This window comes from Gastrolobium bilobum, unplaced genomic scaffold, assembly GCF_033153095.1.
Source record: "Gastrolobium bilobum isolate Gb01-03AN ecotype WA unplaced genomic scaffold, APGP_CSIRO_Gbil_v1 utg25868, whole genome shotgun sequence".
Taxonomy (NCBI): Eukaryota; Viridiplantae; Streptophyta; class Magnoliopsida; order Fabales; family Fabaceae; genus Gastrolobium; species Gastrolobium bilobum.
Window position 1 is genome coordinate 299851 of NW_026898426.1, and position 15118 is coordinate 314968.

A 15118-nucleotide genomic window follows, 5' to 3' on the forward strand; every position below is an offset into this window, starting at 1 on the left:
CACAATTAGGCAACATTGCCTTTCTGGTTGATAATGTCTAAAGCTTTTTTGGGCATTCATTGCTTTAGAGCTCCTTTCATGAAGGTTAGCTCACTCATCTCCTTCCCAATCAAGTAATCTATCTATCTCTGTCACTAGGAATGGCAAACCTCTGCATATACTGTATACACACATTATTATTATATAATATATAAATACAATTTATACACGTGAAAGCCGGAAGCATCATAGTCTTGTTCGGTGATGAAGTACTTCTTGTATTCTTGTTTATGAAAATTAGACACTCTACTGCTTAATTAATATTTCACACCAGCCTGAAAGAGACAACCATCTAGTACTTATGGCCGAAATAGCTAAATTAACACACTTTAATAATTTTTAGTGCTACCTTATAATTTTAGAAAAATATTATTTTTTTAGACTTAAACACGTGACCTTCCTATCCTAAAGAGCAAATAATAAGTCAAGAAAATATGACTGTTGTATTTCTAATAACCTAACGAATATTTGAGAGTAATTTGTGTATACATAAATACATGTAACTGTTGTATTTTCTTTATCCGGGTGCTTGTAGCTATGGAAAGGCATCATCATTCGTCACAATCGCTTAGTTGAACAACATTAATGTTATGTTTGGTGAGAAGGAAACAGAAGAAAAAAGAAATATCTAATGTATCTAAGTCTAATTATATGGCCAACTTGCTTTCTTTGTTTTCAAATCTCTCCTACCAAATACTGTTTGAAATGCCAAGCTACTAACTAAACTGAGAATTCCAAGAGAAAAAAGATCATTTTAATGAAGGGAAATAGTTTTACCATTTTATAAGAGAAATGTTTTTCATGCTACACTCATAATACATGAATGAATCCTATCGTAATTTTTTTGTCTTCTCATTTTTTTGTGGATCCCACTCAAATATTGTGATTGTAGTATGAAAAAATTTCCTTATATAAAATGAAAAAATTAATTTCCTTTAATGAATCTCCAACAAAAAGATAAATTGATGCAATATCGATTTATGAAAGAGATGTTAACTAATCCTTATGTAACTAAATGGCCAAAGAATCCATCAACCGGTCAGAATTTATGAAATCTATAATGACTTACCGACAGCAGGTTTAATTTTTTTATAATATTATTTAATTATGTGTTAAATATAAAAGAAAGTTATCATATTATTATTATTATTATTATTAATTTTGTTTAATAATGTGACAACGCATGATTGAATAATGTTGTTTTTAATACAATTTTTGAAACTTTGTAAAGAACTTTTCATTATGAAACTGCTTACTTTACTCTATTATTTTATTTCTGATAGAATGATAGTAATTTTTCCCCCCTCCGTTTTCCCTTCCTTTTGAGTAAAATTATAGTTTTCTTTCTCTTCTTTTTCTTTTTCTTTGCACTTTTTCTTTTTTCCTTCCTTTCAAGTAAATGGTATTGACAAATTTAAACCTTAGAAACTACATAAGTGCATTAATAGGTTATGCTTACAGAATGAAATTGCATTTTGAGTGAAGGAAAGAAAAGGAATAATAATAATAACAACAAAGCTTAGAAAAATAATAAAACGTCATTAACACAACGTTCCTCCAAAGGATCTCCAAAACCAAAATCAAAACCCAAAATGCTCACTCACCTGCGAAACACTCTACACCCTCTCTAAATCTCATACTTTTTTTGTTTTTTCACCTACTTCGTTCTCTCTCTCCCTCTCTCTCTCTAAAATCCCCCAACCAGGAGCGCTATTTCACTCACTGTTCCTATGGAATGCTGAATCTGGAGAATACCCATTTGGCAACCACTTGATCTACATGGAAAAACCTCAGATTTTTGTGTTTTGGGGGGACGAAACCCTTACTAGGGAGGCAATGTGAGGCAAAGTTTGCAGCTTTTTGTAAGGTCCTATGATGGTGGCTGCCATTACTGAAGACACATTGAGCTCGCCAAGGCAACAGTTACCTTCAGAGAAAGACAATGGCAGCATACCCAGAAGACCCAAAGGGAGGCAAGTCTCTTCAAGGTACATGTCACCTTCAACAACTTCATCAACATCATCATCATCATCAACAACAACAACAACAACAACCTCTTCTTCTTCTCGTAGATTCCCATCTCCTCTTCTCTCACACTCTACAAATTCCGCAACCCCAGTTGTGCCGAAGCGGTCCCAATCTGTGGACCGCCGGCGACCACGACCGGCCACCCCTCTTCCCGAGGCGGCGAAGCTTCTAGTAACTTCTACACGGAGCTTGTCGGTCTCCTTTCAGGGGGAGGCCTTTTCGCTTCCCATTAGCAAGACTAAGGCCTCCGCCGCGGCCGCCGCTACACCGGCTTCGAGGAAGGCGGCGACGCCGGAGCGGCGGAGGTTGACTGCTGGAAGTGTTAGAGGAGATCAGGGGGAGAACTCTCGACCGGTGGATCAGCACCGGTGGCCAGGGAGGAGCCGGCGGGTCAATGATCTTACGAGGAGTGTGGATTGTGGTAGTGGTGATAGTGATAAGAAGAAGGTTGTTGGGAATGGATATGGAAAAGTGGTTCGTGCTTTGCAGCAGTCAATGGTGGTGGAGGGTGGTGGTGGTAGAAGAAGGGCTTCTTTTGATGGGTTAGGGGGTTTGAGTTTGGATTTGGGCAAAGCTGAGTTGTTGAAGGGTGATGTCAATGTCAATGTGAATGTGAATGATTCTACCTTGCCTTGTGATCTCACTGCTTCTGATACTGATAGTGTTTCCTCTGGTAGCACTTCAGGAGCACAAGACTCTGTTGGGACTCGAAGGGAACCCCGTGGCATTACTGTTTCTGCCAGGTTTTGGCAGGAAACTAATAGCCGCCTGCGCCGCTTGCAGGATCCCGGTTCACCATTATCAACAAGCCCTTCTTCAAGAATCACTGTCCCAACAAAGAATGCTCAATTGAAAAGGTATAATACTGATGGTACAGTGTTATCCCCTCGAACTATGGCTTCTCCAATCAGGGGAAATGCGCGTCCTGCTTCGCCCAGTAAACTTTGGGCATCTGCAGCATCCTCCCCATCAAGGGGGATTCCTAGTCCTGCTAGGGTGAGAAGTACAGTTGCCAGCTCCATCAATAGTAATTCTAGTAATACACCTTCAATTCTTAGCTTCTCTGCTGATGTGCGGAGAGGCAAGATAGGGGAAGATCGAATATTTGATGCGCATACCTTGAGGCTTCTGTATAACCGGTATGTACAGTGGCGATTTGTTAATGCAAGGGCCGATGCTACCTTTATGGTGCAGAAACTGAATGCAGAGGTATGGTTTGTTAGGTATCAAGTCACCATTTTTTATATTATAGTTCTTTTTACTTGTAATTGATATGATATCCCTAATTGTTTAATAATTGTGTGGTTGAATGCTGATATATTTTAGCGTGTTTTGTGTAATGATTTAGATTAATGGGATCTTCACCATACTTATAACATTCAATATGATGTGTTTTGAAATTATAAAGATTTAGGTGGGGAAGGAAACAGAGAATAAAGATCGGATAATATGAAATTGGTATTGCTAGAAGGAGGTGCAGTAGGACTGGCTTGCCGATAGTGAGTCACAACGAGGAGAAAACAATCATTGTGCTGTGGGTACGACGGGTTTGGAAAGGGTGCAGTGGGTTTAGGGATTGTAGAGAGAGATGAGAAGAAAAGAATCATTAAGATAATAACATCATTACATTAGGGTTTCAGATTTTAAGAAACTCGATGGTGGAATAATGACGGGACAGATCACAAAGGATGGTACCTCTCTTCTTATACCATGTTAAAATCCTTTGCTAGAAGTTTAGGATGCTAAGGTCTTAAGGTGAATGATGAATGGTGATGCCTCATTTTCGAGGAAATATGCTATGTTTCAAGATGCAGATTGACTAAGATGATGAAACTCATTATGCATTTTTTGAATTTATCATCTAAACCTGGAAAGTGTAGATAGTATTTCTCATCCTGGTTCCTTGCTCGTAAGTACTTAGGATTTCAAAAAATTTAACCATTGTGTAGTATTCTTCTAAATTCTAATTGTGGATAATGGCAAGCTCATCAAGGAAAGGTGTAGACTGTAAATAAAGATTACCGAGGAGTTCTGCAAAACTTCTAGCATAATGTTCTATTCAAAATATCTTCAGAAAACATTTATGAGGGCTGTTCGTGGTTTATGTATTGACTTAAGAATCACACTGACTTCAGAAGTATGTTCAGAGAACTTCTTTTTGCCTTGTTGTGACCCAGAAATTATCCTATTGGTAGTGACCTAATGAGGATGCTGTATAGTGAAAAGTTGTAGTGTAGAAATTTACAAGTAGCGCTGTCCCATATTTGGCTCAAGTTTACAGCTAGTTACAAATAGAAATTTCCAAGAAGTGATTCAGATGGAAATGTAAACACTTAAACCTTCTATCCATTTGGAGGAAAAAAAATCCATTACATGCAGGGTCGAGGAATGTGTCGAATGCCCATGCACTTAAGGGCCCGTTTGGATGGGCTTTTTTTTCTTCAAAAGTTGTTTTCTTAAGGGAAAAACAGCATGAAAAAAAACAATTCTCACTTTAAGTTCGTTTGGATGTCTACTTTAAAAAAAAAACAGAAGTCACAAAAAAAGCCAAAAACCTGCTTTTTTTAGAAGCTAAAAATTTTAGCTTCTAAAAAAAGTAGAAGTTAAAAGCCAAATATTTTTTTCAAAAACTAAATATTTTTATAAAAATTTAAATAGCTTTAACTTTTGTAAAAAACACTTTTAAAATAAAGAAGAGATAAAAGCTACTTTTTCTAAAAGTCCAAACAAACGGCTCTAAGTATATGCACAGAAAATAGAAGTAGTTGATGGAAATGGTTTAAGTTTATTTTATGTTAGATAAATATAAAACCATTAGTTTAGCTTCATCTAATAGCTTAAGCTTTTGGGTTGAATTGGTTCTTTACATGGTATCAGAGCCTCCGTGACCAAGTGGTCACGAGTTCAATCCTCATCGCCCCCATTCTCTTAATAAAAACAATTAATTATTGTGGACTTTCTTAGCACAAGTAGGTTGGTCCTGATGCATCATCCACCCTTCGAGCCCAATGGGCTCTCGTGTGAGGGGTGTGTTAGAGAATATAAAACAATTAATTTAGCCTCACCCAACAGTTTAAGCTTTTGGGTTGAATTGGTTGTTTACACTTTAAGTAAGATTCATGGTAGCTCAGCATGACCTAATTTTTTCTTGACCTTGAGTCAGGGGTCTAACTTAGTTGACCATTTGAGTTTTTTAACGCCACTTTATAGGGTCTAGAAATCTATTGGTCTTAGTGACTGATACGAACCTTGCGAGAACCTCACCCCAAAAGCTAGCTCAAGAGCTAGGAGATCCAAGTCCATATAAACCCCATATTAGTCACCTATATAACTAATGTGGGATTCCAAGTCCCATACCTTGGAGTAGGATCGTAACATTCCACCATGCTCTGCAACTCCAGAACCCACGCGGCTTGGCTTTACACTGGTCTTTTACTAGCCTTGGGCGAACATTGCAATCCCCGCGTCACCACCCGCGTCGCTCGATTGCAATTGGGAGATATAGTAGAAGGCTCTGATATCAATTGATACAAACCTTGGGAGAATCTCACCCCAAAAGCTAGGTCAAGAGGTCGAAGAGCCCAAAGTCTATATAAAACCCACATTAATCACCCATATAACTAATGTGGGACTCTAAGTCCTATATCTTGGAGTAGGATCGTAAGAGTGACATTCAGCTATTCCATTATGATTATCTGGTTTTCGATTATGTTGACAATGTTCTGAAGTGTTTATCATGAGAGGTAGTCACACACTTCCAAAAGTTGTGTTTTCTACAGTTAGGTTTGTGCTTGCACATCTAATTTTGTGTACTGTGAAATAATTTACTTCTTCTATTCTTAGGATGACAATGGCTATGCTATCGAATGATAACAATACTACCATACGATAATTAACCGTAGGAAAATTAAATGTTTTTCATTGTTCCAGAGACATTTGTGGAATGCGTGGGTAACAATCTCAGAACTTCGGCATTCAGTCATACTTAAAAGAATCAAGCTGGTATTGCTGAGGCAAAAGTTGAAGCTAACTTCCATTCTTAAGGGACAGGTATGATTCAGAGCTTTCAAATTTAATATAATGCCTCTTATGCAATGAATGTAGCTCATGGAAGGTGATAAGCTTGATAAAATTCAAATTATATTTTTGCAACATTGCTTTTGTTTTATAAATACTTGCATGCTTGCTGATGAGCCATTTATAACTTGATTCTCAGTCTACTATTCGATAATATTTTGGCAATTCAGTATGTTGCTTACAAGTTCCAAGTATATATATATATATATATATATATATATATATACACAAAAGGACTTAATGTTATGTTTACATAAGAGTCATAGTCAACAATGCATTTGATTAGTACACTAATTATTATTATTATTATTGAAGTTTATTTTTCTTGGTCATAGATTTCTTATTTGGAAGAATGGGCCCTTCTAGATAGAGATCACTCCAGTTCTTTGCTTGGAGCAACTGAAGCTTTGAGGGCCAGTACCCTGCGTCTTCCGGTTGTTGAAAAAGCAACAGTATGTGCTACTTTTGTTTATTTTGGATACTTTGCACTATTTTAAAATAGACTGTCAAATATTAAACTGTTATTCTTTATCAGGCTGATGTACCAAATCTAAAGGATGCTTTGGGGTCAGCAGTTGATATAATGCAGTCAATGGCGTCCTCTATATACTCTCTTTCATCAAAGGTGATTTTTTTTATGTCTCCTGTATGTGCTTTTATTGAAGATGCACGTGTTCTTTTAATTGTCATCTTAGATTTGTAATGTCTGCGTGAAACCAAGATTTCTATAATTTATTTTCAGGACTTTTGTTTGATAGTTGGGATTTGAGTTAGAAGTAATACTTCGATTGATTGGTTCAGTCACTAGTCCACATTTTGTCAAGCCAGTTGAAGCCATTCTACCATAAATTGATTGTAATTATTCTTGTAATTTTTTTAGAAAAAGATCCTTGAATATTAAGTTCTTCAGAATGGATCCAAAATTAGCCATGTGACCTAACCTTTCACCTCTTTTTTTTTTTTGGTAATTACCTTTCCCCTCTTTTAACTTGGTAATGAATTGTTTTCGCCAAATAATTATCTAACCATTTAAAATATCAAATTTATCGTTTTTCATTAATATAATGAATAATGAATTGAAGAATTTTGATTCAAATTGATGTTTAATCAGAAACTTTGAATATTTCTTAAATGCAGAAACTATAAAAGCTTTACGGTCAATAGTTTGGCTGATGGACACAAAATAATATATGTGATCCTGATGTCATAATAATCAGATATTAAGTTAAAATAAAAAACATAAAAGATATCTTGGCTAATATGCATGTGTATGTATGATATCATTTCACAAGTATGGTTTTTATATTCTTTATTAAGTAGAATATATTCTTACCTATCTGTGCTTAGGCTTTGTCTATGATGCATGGACACGCTAAAAGAGGAGTCTTGTCCTTGTCTGGCTTGTACACATGACACGTTAAAAGAGGAGTTGTGACTTGTGATATTCATTTCTGCAAAAAATATTAAATTTAATATTTGACACTTGTTTGACCTTCTAAACCTTTTTTATACTTGCTACATATCTCTGTGTTGCCATCTTACGTGCCAATCTCCACCTTGTTTGCTTTAAGCTCTACTTCCTTGGAGCTAGCGCCAATTGATTGTTCAGAATTCCAATGTGGCATAACAATTGCAGTTTTTTTAACCTGGATTGAAGGTTCAAATTTATTTTTGAAAATATTGATGTATGGTTCCATGATCTATCCCTTGAATCAGAGTTAAGATGCACAATCCCATGCATTGTTGCTTATGTGGGTTCATTTCTGTAGCCACCAAATAGTTTTGCTTGTGGTGGTCAGCTTTTCCACTAATATGATGAAAATGAGCTGATCAATTGTAACAACTAAGTTCATTAGCTGGTGTGGGTTACTTGGATCAATCAACACCATTTTGCTCTAGACAACAACAACAACCAAAGCCTTTTCTCACTAGGTGGACTATTTTGCTTGATCAAAAACAAAAGTTTTCAGTAAAACCAACTGAAAGTTGTAGTCCCCAGAAAAACAAAAAACTGCTGATTAGAATCCTATTGAAACATTTGTTAATTCTGAAAAGAGTTCAGGACGACTTTGCTCAAAACCAATTGCTAAATTGTTCTTTTGGTTTCAATCATTCATGACATGGTTCATATATAGTGAGGATATGGGAATAGAGTTAAGAGATAAGCGCATATTTGCACTTCTGGTAGTATATCTAAAATTAGGAGATCCTAGCAGGTGGAAGAAACTAACTGCTTGGTGGCTGAAATCCTAAAGGTGACCTCAAAGGAAAGGTTTTTACTTGAACAATGCAAGGATTTTTTGTCCTCTTTAGCAGCCATGCAGGTAATCATGTCTTTCTGAAGCTTTCTCATTCTAATTTCTATATCAATATTCTTATTGCTATTTTGTATCTAAAAATGGCAGGTCAAGGATTGTAGCTTAAGAACACATATGTTACAACTTTCTCGCGTACCGACTTCCAGCTGCCTGACAACACATGTGTAGAACTGATCTTATCTGACAACAACTCACTCTTAATGCTAACACTACTCCCAGCCTTTTATTTTCCACGGGGTGGAGATAACACAGAAGGTAATAAGAATGGAATGAAGTTAATAGCTGGTTTTTGGTGCTCATTTGACATTTTTGAAACCCGTTATGGTCTTGTATTGTATGTCTTGTGTGTAGTATATCTTTTGTATCTGAATATTACAATTTACAAAGGAAAAAAAAAGTGGCTTTTCTCTCACTAGTTAGCTAGCTGTATACAATTACCTTGTCATTTGAGGAAAAGCGAGTGTCTATGTATATATCTATATGTAATCAACTAATCATTGTTTAGTCTGTGGCCTAGATCTTCATTTGAATCCCTAGTATATGCTCTGCTGCTTTGATTATTTTGTCATTATAGTTTTAGCAATCACAGGCATGATTTTGCATATCAGAACAATTAATTATTGACTGGGACTGTCAAATTTATAGCTGCTGGGAGAACAGATGATTGGAGATGTGTTTATTATGTTCCTCTATGTAATTGTAAATAACTGAAGCATGGTGGTGACAGCATAATAGCAAAAATGTAGTACAGAATCATCCCTTTTGCAATATCTTTCTTCCGTTTAACTGAAAAAGGCAAATATAGTCTGGTTTTCAACATGATCAAATTATGCCTTTCTGGATGATTATATCACCTTCCCATACAAAGCATCTTCTGCTTCTCTATTGTCAGATCCCTTGTGAAGTTTTTCTTGGCATTGTCCAAAGGACGAAATGAAAATGTGTAAGGGAGTAAAATACGATGAGATATTATAAACAAGTTGTTTAAACCATGATCAAGCTTAGTTTCAAAGAAGAATCGTCCAACGAATGAATAGTATGTCTATATATTTTTGTTACCAAATCAAACATGTGACTTTTAAACATTACTAAGCATGAGTGGAACTTTGGAGTGGAAAGAGCAAAGCAACAATGGCACTCCAACCATATAAGAACGCTAGGCCCATTTCGCACCACTATTGTAAGTCTCACTAACAATGCCGTCTTCTATAGGCCTAGTCCAAATAACAGTCTCATTCTGTGTTTAACTAAAAATTCCCCTCAGCCTGAGTCGTATCGGATGCAAGTTTCAATAAATAAATGAACAAGATCTCAGAAAAATAAATAAATACAAACCTAATAATCAATTTTTTCCATTTGAATTTGTTTCCTTTTTTTGCTCTTGTGAATTGTATAAATAATGGGATTTGCATTTGTCATTTAACATGGCACAATAAATTTTCTTACACACACAACATTTTGTGGGGCCCATGCCTTTTGAAGAAAAAAGGAAAAAAAAGAAATTACGGCACGCAAAAAGAATCTCTATAACATTACACAATCACTTTTCCTACAACATAACTCTTATAAAATCCATAAAGATATGGTATAAATTGCACATAACAATTTCTCTCAATAGAAAGGGAAAACATACGGTACAAAGGCAATCGGTTGATTACTCTGTAATTACTTTTAAAACTCTTCAAATGTACAATTGCTTACATGAATTATTTAACTATGCAAATGATCCCAAAACTTAAAAAGAACATCCTTCGAAATCATTATTGCTTGCATTTTACCAGGTGGTTAGTTATTAGGCTTAAAAATATTGCAACTGGCCCACACGCATTCTGTCATTAGTTAGTTTGTTGAAATAGCCCATTCATGATGAATAACAGGAAAGAAAGAGAACAAGAGAGAAAGGTACCAATACTTGATCCAATGCCTTCTCGCATAACTCAGGGACCAGTGGTCATTCATGGATGCGTCCCATGTTTTGTTAGCAGTTTCTCTACGACTTTATATATAAGGGGATTATTTCTTTCATGTAGTGAAAGACAAATTCTTTTATGTCGAGAGACAAACAAAATGAACCCATTCATTTTAAAAAGAAAAAAAAAATGAGGCACATTTTTTTATGTGAATAACATGAGAAAGTAATCTTATGTTACAAGAAACTATAATTTCCCAATATATATACATACTTTTGTCTTATTCTATTCACTTCACAATAGTAGCCATCAAGCGAAAAACAACTACTCTTTGCCCTCCACCCTTTTTCATTGAAAAAAGAAAAAAAAAACTTTTACCCATTATGGACGAAGCTAGGTTCAGGCTTTAGAAGTTGAACGAATATTTTCATACAAAATTGTGCCCGAAAGAACCTCCCAGTCCCACAGCCGAAAACCAATCTGAATATCATGTTTAAAAATATATATATATATTAAATTTAAAAGCATGAAACAGAGGTAGTGATAGGTTGAGTTATTCCTAAGTATCCAGGAATATTGAACGAAGTAATATTCAATAGATACTCATCCAATAATAATAATAATAATTAAGATAATAAAAAAAAAAAGGCCGCATCAGAAGAATAGTGTCAGGAGCTTCTTTTCACTTTGAGAAGCACAACCCTCTGCTCTACTTCCCAACGTCGACATCTCCGATTCCTCGGACGGTGTTCCCGCACGTTGCTTCTTTGTAATTGTTTGGTGACACTGACACCTTCCACCGCCAACGACCACTCTCTCCGGTTGTTGTGCTTCATAGTTCTTGACGTCATCGAAACCAACCTTACTCTGTACCATTACTTGCTGATCACTAGAACCATCCACAAAGGATTCAAACCCCTCATCACTGTTATCTACACCCAAAAACTGAGGCAGAGGTGTCAACGCGCCACCACCTCGTAGCACTTTCTGGACCCCCAATTGGCAAAGGTGCCAGTTCCCAGTCCACAGCAGACCCACAGCTCCATTCACTGGATTAATAGTACGCCCCACAGCTTCATATAGAAGTGACTGAAACAAAGCTGTTAATATTGACATACACATACCACAAAGTCACAACCAATTACGCTAGTTAACTAATCATGGTTATTAATTATAAATTTATTGACCTGTTAATTAATTTGAGTGCACCAGCTTTTTTAATAAATATATTGCATTTATAGTCACAATTATGCATAAGAAATTATTCTTCCACAGTCCACACTAAAAAAAAATGATATATATATATATAGAAAAATAAAATTCCTTGTATTGATTATTGTACAACTACAAGTAGTATCTTCTTCCAAATTTAACTTGTAATTCAAATGAAGACCACCTGTGTCTTTGTATAAAATTGTAGATGCATGCAACTTAATATAGAGAAATTAAGATGAAATAATTCATTCCATGTGGCAGGTTGACAAATAATATTATGATCTTATGTATAGTCTTATTGATTATATCTAGATATATAGTTATTTGAAAGATTATTGATATAAGAAAATTAACGATATGATTTCATTTTATATACTGAATAAAAGAATAGAATTCATGTGGCACCACTTGTAGTGTATATATATATATATATATATATATATATATATATAGGCATACCAGATCTTTGGTTGGTGGGTACGGAGGAAAGGAAAGACATGAGGGTGGCACGGCCGTAGAACTTGGCGACGAAGATGGTGGCGTATGCCTGTGCTTGTGGGTTCTCTATCCATAGTAAGCAATGTCGTAGCATGCAGTCGTCGCTGCAACCCTTTCGGAGGACACGACAACCGTTGCAACTCATCCTTTTTTCTTCTTCTTTAATTGATCCAACACACCTTAATAAATATTTGAACTCACACTTCCCCACAAAAAATCTTAATTTAGATGAATCAACCAGAAACAATGTGTATGCAAGATTTATATGGAGGAAGGAAAGTGAGTTAGGCATATAATAATGGTAATAAAAGAGTGTGTGGGAACATGCGTCATCAATTAATCAACCCTTGTTCGCTTTGGTTTATCAATATTGTATTATATAAATTCAACCATGGTTGAGTTACTAATGGATAGGATCTTGTGGTGGCATTCCAAAGAAATGGGTGCTCGAGGCTGCTAAGGTTCTCCGCAAATGTTGGAATTTCTCCATAGTTGGATTCCCCTTTACAGCTCTATCTCTAACTTTCAAATTCTCTTTTAATCCCCAATTCGGATCAATGTAAATGAGGCTTAATTTATTGTTCTTATGAATATAGTGATTTATTATGTACTTATTGCTGTAAAATAACCTTTATTTATCTTTTTCTACATGTTTCAAGGATAGGATATTTTAATTATTTTTTTCCCCTGTCTTACCTATTCATTTTTGATATTATTAGATCAAAATTTTAATCTTTTTCTCTCTTTTTAAGATTCTGATCCAATAATATTAAAGATACGTAAATAAGGTAGGAAAAAATTTGATTGAATGACTTATCCCATATTTTTCAAAGCTAGTAAGAGAATATATTTTTATATTTTGATTTATGATAAATCAATCTATAGTTTCTTTTTCTTTTTTTGTAGACCGTAAAGAATCAATTCAACCCAAAAGCTTAAGCTATTGAGTGAGGCTACATTAAAGATTTTATATATCTCAACACGCCCCCTCACACGAGAGTCCACTGAGCTTGAAAGGTGGACAATGCACAGACCCACCTACCTGTACGAAGAAAGAAATTCCACTAGAAAGAAAGTGGGGGCGGTGAGGATCGAACCCAGTACACCGAACCTTTGATACCATATAAAGAACTAATTCAACCCAAAAACTTAAGCTATTGGGTGAAACTACATTAATAGTTTTATATATCTCAAGAACAATCAATCTATAGTTTCTATCCCAACTTTATTCTAATCACTTTACATAAATCCAAATAAAAGATTTCTTAACAACTCAAATGAGACGAGATCTAAACAATTAAAGCAATAATGATAACTTGAAAATGGGGATATTAATAAGGGATTAACGTTTTGTATATTGTGCAAGATAAAAAAAAAAAAATTATGCACATATAAGAATATATAAAATTATATGAAAATAAAATCTATTAATAATATATCAATTGTTTAAGGGCTTGCAGTTTTCCATGTTACATGAGAAATTTAAATTTTTTTTTTACAGAGAAAGAAAGAGGTGGGATCCACCTTAAAGAAAAAAATAAAAATTAAAAAAATGATTGACTCAAACATTAAAATAAAAGTGATAGGAGAGAAGACTTTTCATACTAACAGCAACAAGAAAGTTTTTTTTCCATTGTTTAAAGAAGTAGTGAAGTAGTGTGAGGTTTAATGATGCCTCATAAGTATGATGATGATTAGGCTAGCATAGGCATAGGAGGTACAGTCAGAAGTTGGATACGTGGCATTTGGCATCTTTTATCCAAAATGGACCACATTTGCATCCAAATGACAAGTGTTTAGCGTATTTTCCAACAAAATTAATGTTTGTGGAGAATGGGATTCCAATTAGATTAAACTTTTGCAGCTCAAATATTGGCCTTATACGCATGCATCTTATGTGGTTAAAGGTGACTCCACCATGGTATCAAGTTGTAGTTATATTTTAATTGGGGTCTGGGCCCAATACATCCCCTCTTGATTATTAATATTATTAAGGGTTTGATATTTGTCATTTTAAATGACATAAATTATATTATTTTAAAAGAGAGATAGACACAAAGAATGAAAATCATGAAAGAGAGAAAGTGAGTGTTTTTTTTAATTTAAATTTTAAAAAAAAATTATTTTGTGTCTATCTCTCTTAAAATGACATAACTTTATATCATTTAAAATGACAAACACTTTTCCCTATTATTAATTTTACTTATTATTAATTAAGTTTAATTAGGCCCTACACAGTTCAAAACTAGTTTGTGAAAGAGAGGGACTATTAGTGATGTATCTTCTTTTCAAAGTATCCGTGTCCCTTTGATGCATTAGAAAGACAAATGGGATTTGGGCATTATTATTATTATTATTATTACTTGCTTGCAGGCTCCGGACACGTGATTTTTTTGAAAATTTACGTGTCCGACACGGATACGCTCGGACACGTGTCCGACACGCGGTCAACATTTGGGGACACGCGGTCAACTCCCCGACACGTTCCGACACGTTTTTCCGACACGCAGTCAACTTTTTCGGACACGCGGTCAACGCTCGGACACGTTTTTATTTATTTATTTTTTTTGTTTTTTTTTTTTTTTTTTTTTTAAATCTTAATTTTATTACTTTAACTAAATATAAAATAAATAATTTATAAATTAATTTTTTTCTGTTACGAAATTTGACATGAAAATTTAACAAAGTACGAAAAATTATTTATATTTATATTTATGTTATGAAATTTAAATATTTGATTAGTTATATGAATTATTATACACTTTTATATGTATTAAATATAATTTATATTATATATATTAAAAAAATTATTTAATATCAAAACGTGTCCCAACGTGTCGAAATATGACATTTTTTAGAATTAACGTGTCGGCGTGTCGTGTCGTGTCCCGCGTCCGTGCATCATAGCTTGCAGGCACCTTTCAACCATTTTGACCTTTTTGTTGAATCTAATCTCAGTTAAAGTTTGGAAGATGCCCTCCCCTACCCCTCAATTTCAGCCATTTTATGACAATGATTTCAGTTTTTCTATTT

At 34.7% G+C, this 15118-nt stretch overlaps 2 protein-coding genes across 2 annotated transcripts; one reads left to right on the forward strand and one right to left on the reverse strand.

Moving 5' to 3' along the window:
- The first annotated feature begins 1757 nt into the window (after positions 1-1757).
- LOC133316199 (QWRF motif-containing protein 2) lies at positions 1758-8925 on the forward strand. Its single transcript, XM_061517922.1, has 6 exons — positions 1758-3276; positions 5998-6117; positions 6480-6596; positions 6680-6769; positions 8361-8468; positions 8550-8925. The coding sequence occupies exons 1-6, from the start codon at positions 1912-1914 to the stop codon at positions 8628-8630; spliced, it is 1881 nt and encodes a 626-aa protein (XP_061373906.1). The 5' UTR covers positions 1758-1911; the 3' UTR covers positions 8631-8925.
- A 1910-nt stretch (positions 8926-10835) lies between these two features.
- On the reverse strand, positions 10836-12405 carry LOC133316212 (LOB domain-containing protein 38-like). The gene is made up of 2 exons (XM_061517935.1): positions 12047-12405; positions 10836-11472 (listed from the first exon to the last, which is right to left on the reverse strand). The coding sequence occupies exons 1-2, from the start codon at positions 12375-12377 to the stop codon at positions 11027-11029; spliced, it is 777 nt and encodes a 258-aa protein (XP_061373919.1). The 5' UTR covers positions 12378-12405; the 3' UTR covers positions 10836-11026.
- Positions 12406-15118: the final 2713 nt, after the last annotated feature.

Excerpts from the sequence above, each read along its gene's own strand:
- LOC133316199 (XM_061517922.1), top strand. The coding sequence starts at position 1,912 with ATGATGGTGGCTGCCATTACTGAAGACACATTGAGCTCGCCAAGGCAA. Across the intron at positions 3,277-5,997 it reads TGCAGAAACTGAATGCAGAG|AGACATTTGTGGAATGCGTG; the intron begins GTATGGTTTGTT and ends TCATTGTTCCAG. Across the intron at positions 6,118-6,479 it reads CTTCCATTCTTAAGGGACAG|ATTTCTTATTTGGAAGAATG; the intron begins GTATGATTCAGA and ends TCTTGGTCATAG.
- LOC133316212 (XM_061517935.1), bottom strand. The coding sequence starts at position 12,377 with ATGCCTAACTCACTTTCCTTCCTCCATATAAATCTTGCATACACATTG. Across the intron at positions 11,473-12,046 it reads ACCCACCAACCAAAGATCTG|CTTTGTTTCAGTCACTTCTA; the intron begins GTATGCCTATAT and ends CAATATTAACAG.